Source organism: Colobus angolensis, unplaced genomic scaffold (genome assembly GCF_000951035.1).
Source record: "Colobus angolensis palliatus isolate OR3802 unplaced genomic scaffold, Cang.pa_1.0 Scaffold56, whole genome shotgun sequence".
In the NCBI taxonomy this organism is placed as follows: Eukaryota; Metazoa; Chordata; class Mammalia; order Primates; family Cercopithecidae; genus Colobus; species Colobus angolensis.
Genome location: NW_012119154.1, coordinates 4,816,065 through 4,824,416, shown reverse-complemented (window position 1 = coordinate 4,824,416; position 8,352 = coordinate 4,816,065). Strand labels below are relative to the sequence as shown.

The 8,352-nt window shown below is 45.8% G+C and overlaps 1 protein-coding gene and 1 pseudogene across 1 annotated transcript in view; one reads left to right on the top strand and one right to left on the bottom strand.

Moving 5' to 3' along the window:
- CMTM8 (CKLF-like MARVEL transmembrane domain containing 8) overlaps nt 1–8,346 on the bottom strand; it is a 131,130-nt gene extending 122,784 nt beyond the window's left edge. The window contains exon 1 of the mRNA XM_011961540.1: nt 8,166–8,346. Coding sequence (XP_011816930.1) covers nt 8,166–8,312 — 147 coding nt within the window. The 5' untranslated portion in view covers nt 8,313–8,346. The remainder of the gene's footprint in view (nt 1–8,165) is intronic.
- Nucleotides 3,492–3,666, top strand: LOC105525781 (annotated as a pseudogene).
- Nucleotides 8,347–8,352: the final 6 nt, after the last annotated feature.

Sequence of the window (8,352 nt, the reverse complement as noted above, 5' to 3'; positions counted from 1 at the left end):
CTTTAAGAAGGTCAATTTTATATGTAATTATATCTCAATAAAGCTATTTTTCAAAAACACAAATGCCAAAACTCATAGAACTCTACACTAAACAATGTGGATTTACTGTATACCTTAACAATCTTTTTTGTTTGTTCGCTCTGTCATGCAGGCTGGAGTGCAGTGGTGCGATCTCGGCTCACTGCAACCTCTGCCTCCCAGGTTCAAGCGATTCTCCTGCCTCAGCCTCCAGAGTAGCTGGGATTACAGGTGTCCGCCACTACACCCGGCTGATTTTTGTATTTTTAGTAGAAATGGGGTTTTGCTATGTTGGCCAGACTGGTCTTGAACTCCTGACCTCAGGTGATCCTCCCGCCTCGGCCTTCCAAAGTGCTGGGATTACAGGTGTGAACCACCTTGCCTGGCCAATAAACTTATCTTTAAAGAAGATTCACATACCCTCTTATCAATTCTAAGTAATCATCCTCAGAAAACAGTAAAGAACATCCAGAAAGATTTAGCTTAAAAGATGTTTAAAAGAAGGAAATAAACATACGTTGAACAGTAGGAGCCTGGATATTTATGGAATACTATGTGGCCATTATGCATGTCATGAGAAATTAATCATTGATGAAAACAGGTAATATATCAGGTCTCAGCAGGAGAGCAGGCACATTCAGATTGGGTAATCTGAGTAGGGTTTAATAAGGATGTTGTTTATACCGCAGGGTGCAGGAAAACCACAAGCTATAGGGCAGTACTTGGCAATCAGAAGCGGGGGTGAGCGAACAGTTATCAAAGTCAGGGAAAAGAGCAGTGTGCAGAGAGCTGCTAGGTAGCCTGTCTTCTGTACAGGGACACAGACACCCAGCAGAGACCCAGCAGGGAGGAACCCTGGGGAATGAAGGTCCAGAACCTGCTCTCCTCTCACCCGAGAGTCTCGTGTTGATGATACCAGTAGATACAGTCAGTGGGACATCAGAGGGCAGGGAGGCCCTTAAGAAGTCCATACAGGATCATGGTGGAGAGGGAATGTGAAGGACAAATGGAAGGTATCCAGCACAGATGGTCACAGGGGGAAACAGAGTAGTTTACAAGAAACTACGCTTTAAAAAAAATTACAGATAATATATAACTTAAATTCTGGAACAATTGTGAGGCCAAGGTGGGTGGATCACTTGAGGCCAGGAGTTCGAGGCCAGCCTGGCTAACTTGGTGAAACGCTGTCTCTACTAAAAATACAAAAATTGGCTGGGTGTGGTGGCGTGCATACCTGTAATCCCAATTACTCAGGAGACTGAGGCACGAGCATCGCTTGAATCTGAGAGGCAGAGGTTGCAGTGAGCTAAGGTTGCAGTGAGCTAAGATCACGCCACTGCACTCCAGCCTGGGGGACAGAGCAAGACTCTATCTAAAAATAATAACAACAATGATAAAATTAATAAATAAAAGTTTTTTCTACAAATGTCGGGTATTGCTTTTAAGAAATGGAAACCATGTTCACTATTTTTTAAAAGAACTCAACAGGGCAATAGAATAATTAAAATTCCAACTCTCAGTAAACCCTATTTATCCTTCCCAACTAAGTTTGCTCATGACAGTAAATAAATAAAAGGTGACCTAGGCCGGGCGCGGTGGCTCAAGCCTGTAATCCCAGCACTTTGGGAGGCCGAGACGGGCAGATCACGAGGTCAGGAGATCGAGACCATCCTGGCTAACACGGTGAAACCCCGTCTCTACTAAAAATACAAAAACTAGCCGGGCGAGGTGGCGGGCGCCTGTAGTCCCAGCTACTCCGGAGGCTGAGGCAGGAGAATGGCGTGAACCAGGGAGGCGGAGCTTGCAGTGAGCTGAGATCCGGCCACTGCACTCCAGTCCGGGCGACAGAGCGAGACCCCGCCTCAAAAAAAAAAAAAAGGTGACCTAACATTATTACATGGATACTATAATTCATTTTGAAGTCATCTATAACAGGAAGGGCACAATTTACTCAGCTTCTTAGAAATCACTTTCATTCTTCAAGTACTTGTAATAGTTATGAGATCACAGCATCCTACAATTCACAGGTCAAGTACTGGATTGCTTCTAGCTTGTTACAGAACTTTAAAAGGAAGGAAAGTGCCATGGTTTGGCTTCCACATGATGCTACATTGGCACAGCCTTGAGTGTTTTAACAGGGACAGCTACTACCACTCACCTTCAAAGCCAGAGCAAGCGATTTTGGCAAGGGATTTGAAAAAACACTGTTTTGTCCTCTGCATAATTTCATTTCCCCAGGTTCAGGCAGGAAGTCAGGTTCTTAGTAATTCTTTGTCTCAGTATTTTGTTTTCACAAGGCAGAACGTAGCATTTTTCTTGGGGGGGGCGGGTAGGTATATCTTAGTCTCAGGAATGGGACTGCAAAGGTTTGAAACAGACACTCTCCTCTATCCCCAGATAAACAATCAACGGGTCCATATTTCATGAGATCCAAGAAACCCTCAATTATAAGCCGTACCCTGATTCAGATATTAAAACATGAATAAGAAGCACCCATTATAATCAATAAAACACAGTATGTTATTTAAGGTGATCCTTAACATTTGGAATTTTTTAAAAGCATTTTTAGTTTAAAAGGCTCATACTATTGACGACAGTTTCAACCAGTAGAACTTTGGGGAAGATAACTTCAGACTATGTCACAAAATCCTTAAATTTATATACCCTTTAGCCCAACAATTCTACCTCAAGGAAGTTTTCCTCAAGAAAAGCACTGGACAAATGTGGAAAGACAGACAAAGAAAAAAGATTGCTACCGCACTTGTTATACTAGTAAACCCTAGAAACACATTAGTTTTAAAATAGAAAACTGGGGAAACCAGGTACGGTACTTCTTTAAGATAGAAAATGGTAATAATTCAAAAGATCCAAGACCCTGAAAAATGTTCACGGAATAGTAAAAGCAAACAGCAGGTCACAGATCAGTTAGAAAAACAATCATGAGAAAATACATGCAAAGAAAAAAGTATAAAAGGAGTTTTAGAAAGAACTGAGAAAATGGAAAGAGAAAATTCAAATTAAACAAAAATCTTCTGGCCGCAATGGCTTATGCCTGCAATCTCAGTGTTTTTGGAGGCCTAAGTAGAACTGCTTGAGGCCAGGAGTTCGAGGCAACATAGTGAGAACCCTGTCTCTAAAAAAATTAGCTGGGCATTGGCAGTGCATGTCTGTAGTCACAGTTCCTCAGGAGACTGTGGCAGGAGGATTGCTTGAGCCCAGGAGTTCCAGGTTGCAGTGAGCTATGATTGCGCCACTGCACTCTCCAGCCTGGGTGACACAGTGAGACTCTGTCTCAAAAAAACTCCTTAGGTAAGGTCTTGCTTTATGTGCAGGGTAAGGGCAGGTGGTTCTGCAGCCAGAAACCATCAAACCTTCTAGCTCCCTGGACTTGACCTTCCACAGCTCCCTCTCCTCATGTACTTGTCTGGAGGCTGGGCTATGTTGATCAGGAGTGAATTCAAAGCTGGTCTACCATGAACTGGAAGATGCTTGAATACTCATCCCTGCTGCTATAATATCTTGGCAGAGAAACCATTAATTCTCTGTCTGGCATTTGCTGGAGTTAAAATATACCAAAGGAAAAGGCTGGAAGCAAAGCAGCAAAAACTGGAAGCTGAAGAGAAGGCAACGAGACAAGGAGATAACTGAAGAGCAATCCAGGGTATTTTGCTAAGCATTTCATGCACAGCTGTGTGGTTCGGGTCCTGACAACTCTATGAGATACTTTCCAACTGAAAGAATGGCTCGCACTGTACATGGTGAAGAGCAGAACCAGAAACTGAACACGAGTCAAATGCATTCAACCACAGTGAGCTGCACTGCCTTCCTGAATTTGTAATGTAAAAGTCAGTCTGAGTGAACTGCAGCTGAGAAGAGAAGACAGTTATCCGAAAATGTGTCCAAGGATGCACTCCCAACCTATACCTTTAACTTAAAAGAATGTGATTTTTTTTTTTTTTTTTTTTGAGACAGGGTCTCACAATGTCACCGAGGTTGGAATGCAGTGGCGCAATCCCAGCTCACTGCAACCTCGACCTCCGGGGCTTAAGTGATCCTTCTACCTCAGCCTCCTGAGTAGCTGAGACGACAGATGCCTACCACCATGCTGGGCTAATTTTTGTATTTTCAGTAGAGATGGGGTTTCACCATGTTGGCTGGGCTGGTCTCAAACTCCTGGGCTTAGACAATCTGCCGGCCTCAGCCTCCCAAAGTACTGGGACTACAGGCGTGAACCACCATGCCCGACCAACAATGTATAAATGTTTATTTTTTATAAACTTTTAAAAGAGCCATTATTTTATTTTGGTTGGGTGAGGTGGCTCACACCTGTAATCCCAGCACTTTGGGAGGCTGAGGTGGGTGGATCACTTAAGGTCAGGAATTGGAGACCAGCCCAGCCAACATGGCGAAACCCTGTCTCTATGAAAAATAAAAAAATGAGGCAGGCGTTGTGGTGCACGCCTATAATCCCAGCTACTTGGGAGGCTGAAGCACCAGAATTGCTTGAACCCAGGAGGCAGAGGTTGCAGTGAGCTGGGATTGCGCCACTCAATTCCAGCCTGAGTAACATTATGAGACCCACTGCACTCCAGCCTGGGCAACTGAACCAGACTCTGTCTCAAAAAAAAAAAAAAAAAAAAAATTGTATTTTGTTTACTAAAAATACGTTTGTAAAACGGGGGGAGGAGTCTCCTAAAGCTTACGTAAATTTCCCTTACTTGAGAGAATACACCAGGTGCCCAGTACACTGGGAGAAAACACACTCAAATGAAGGTACATCACTGTGATATTTTAGATCTCTGGGAAAAAGAAGGTTCAACACATTTCCAGAAGTCAGGGTTAGAGGGAGATAAATAATTGAAATAAAAACTTTTACAGCCAGGTGCAGTGGCCCATGCCTATAATCCCAGCACTTTGGGAGGCTGAGGCAGGCAGATCACTTGAGTTCAGGAGTTCGAGACCAGCCTGGGCAATATGGCGAAACCCTGTCTCTACCAAAAATACACAAAAAATCAGCCAGACATGGTGGCCCATGCCTGTGGTCACAGCTACTTGGGAGGCCGAGGTGGGAGGATCACTTGAGCCCAGAAGGGGTAGGTTGCAGTGAGCTGTGATCACACCACTGCACTTCAGCCTGGTGACAAAGTAAGATACCATCTCAAACAAAACAAAGCAAAACTAGATCAGAATAGCTAAAGGACAATAAAAGAATACATTTTAAATTCTGAAGAAAAACATTTTCAATCTAACACTCTTTACCTAGTTGAACTAGGAATTGTGTATAGAATCAAGATATTCTGAAAGGTGCAAATTTCCATTTCCACATGCATGCTTTCTCAGAAAACTACAAGAGGCTTTGGGTCCCCCCAGTGGAAGCAAGGCAAGACAGAGGACACTGGACATGGGAAGCAGAGGATCCAACCCAGGAAAGAAAGGAAGAGAATCTTCAGGGTGATGGTGCAGGAGAGCCCACTCGGCCAGCTGTGCGCAGGCCACCAGGCCAGAGGCTCCCAGAGAGGCCAGTCATGAGGATGATTCTGACAGAATCCGAAGTCTCTCAGCTTCTTGACAGGACTTAACAATGAGGTTACATCCTGATAAACCCACCCTAGTGGAAAGTATCCAAAGTCAAAAATGCATTTAATAACCCTAGCCTACCAAACATCATAGCTGAGCCTAGCCTACCTTAAACGTGCTCAGAACACTTAGGTTAGCTTACGGCTGGCAGAATCACCCAGCAGCACAGCACGCTGGAGAGGATGGGTGGTTTGCGCTGGTGATGGCGTGGGTGACTGAGAGCTGACCAGCATCATGAAAAAATATCTACCACGTATCACTAGCACGGGAAAAGAACAAAATTCAGAATTCAAAGTATGATATCTACTGAATGCATACTGCTTTTACAACATCTGTAAAGCTGAAAAATCCTAAGTTGAACCATCATAAGTGGGGACCTATATTGGGAGACAGGAAGAAGGTATGTATAATTGGAGGCAGGGAAGAGGGCATCCCAGCTAAAGCTTCACCTTTCAGAGTAGAAAGGCAACGGATAATGTCTACCACTGGGTGGGTGAGGGAACACCAAAAAACAGCATTATAAACATGTTGTCTAGAGCTCTAAGAGATGAAGACAGTCGGAGAAACGTACATTTCTGCCTGTAGGACCGAATCTTTAAAATATGGGCATAAGGTGGAGCACAGTGGTTCATGCCTATAATCCCAGCACCTTAGGAGGCCAAGGTGGGAGGATTGTTTGAGCCTAGGAATTTCAGACCAGCCTGGGCAACACAGAGAGACCCTGTCCTTAGAAAAAAAATTAAAAATTATCCAACTGTGGTGGTGCATGCCTGTGGTCTCAGCTACTTGGGAGGCTGAGATGGGAAGATCGCTTGAGCCGGAGAGGTCAAGGCAGCATGATGGTGCCAACTGCACCCCAGGCTGAGAGAGCAAAACCCTGTCTCAAAACAAAGCAAACAAACAAACAAAAAAGGTGCATAATTATCTCTGTTAAAAATAAAAACTATAGTAGTAATAAGGGTGATTTTGCTTACATGTTTTCCCATCTTTTTCAAAAAACTTAAATGAAATCTAAAAGGACACATGCTAACATGTCAACAGTGACTATTTCTAGTAATGGGATTGTGGGCCATTTACGTTTCTTTCACTTTTGTATTTCCTGAAAAGTGCAGTACACAGAGCATACTGATTATAAATCAGAAAAAAAAAAAAAAGGCGTTATGCTTCATGCCTGGCCCAAACCCATCCCAAGGTAGAAGGCCCATCTCCCTCATTTTAGCTTTTGTTTGCGCTGCTGAAGCAGAAGAGCCTGCCAACTCCTCCATTTGCACAGCAAATATTTGTTGAAGTCCTAAAAGCCAGGCCCTGCAAGGCGATTCTAATACCTTCGGCTTTTGAGTCTCCTGAAGTCCTCAATACCCGCTGAGGCAACCAGCTGGGAGAGGAGCTAAGCCAACACTTCTCATACCTTATGTGCGCTATGACCACCAGGAGCTTCACAGAGCAGGTCCGGGTGGGATCTGAGACTGGGGGAGCAAGCAAGCTACTTGAGGTACACAGGATTTACTTCAGGTTTCTCAAAGGAACCGGCCAGGTCTTCAGTCACTTCTGCACCGTGATGGCGTGCCCATTCTCTAACTCCTACATAGGCTCGATTTGAATTCCCAAATATTTAACAGAAGTCTATGAGAGATGGCAGGAGAGCACTGCTGAGGCAGCTGGAAGCTGTCTCAACTGTTCGCAGTCATTAGCAGGGCCCTGCAGAAAGGCAGGCCTGGGTTTGAATCCACGCTTCACCATCCACCGGTGTGATTTACGTCCCCTCTCTAGGCCTTCACAGGGGAGGGTGGTCGTGTGGATTACACGAGGGTATGAGGACATCTGAAGGGCTTGACAAGACTCTGGTACACGAAGAAGACTCAAACAGTGACCACCTCTAGCTGCTGACAGGGCTCCAGTCCTTTCTCAGCCCATGAAGGACTGACTGGGACTTCTGGGGAGATCACGTGAGTTTCCAGCCTCTATGCTCTCCAATGGAGAGAAGAACGCCCATGCCCTGCCTCCTTCCCAGGAATGTTCTGAGCCTAAACCAGGATGTGCACAGCACCTTGCAAAAGACCTCTTTGGTCCTAAAATAGGTTGCGGCACTCGGATTTTATTCAGTAAAATTTTCCTGACTCACCTCAATGTTACTACCGGGGAGATAAATCAGGAAAAGAAAGAAGCCCTTTCCTCTTCCCCTGATCTTAGGAAAGCTTTATTTTCAGGGAGGAAGCCATCCACGTGGAGATCAGGTGAGAAAGGCACCAGGTGTCTCTGACACTCAACACAAACTCAATAGCCACTAACCCAAGTATCCTGCTCCCAGGATCTGCTGCCGCACCGAGAGGGCCCAACAAGCTGCATTTCTCCCACAGCAAGACATCCTGAAGATCACAACCCTTTCTTCCCAGGAGAGCCAGAGTTTGTTGGACCTTGTTTAGAGAGTCTTGCACTTTGGGAAGAAGGCGAGGCTGAGCAAAACCGTTCCCTAAAGCCCGCGGGAAGACTCTCCGTCCCGAGAAGCACGGCGGAAGCACGCGCCGGGGTCCAGCTGAGCCCCCCGCCACCCCCGGCCCGTCGGCACTCACGATCTCGGCCACGATGAGGAGGCCGGGCAGGGTGCGGAGGAACTCCCGGTCGTAGGCGAAGCTGCTGCTGCTGGTGGAGAAGTTCTCTGCGAAGGAACTGGCGGTGGTGGTGACCGTGTGCGAGCGGGCGCGCTGCGGATCCTCCATCGTCGAGCCACTGCCGGGCTGGCGCGTCCCCGGGGACCCC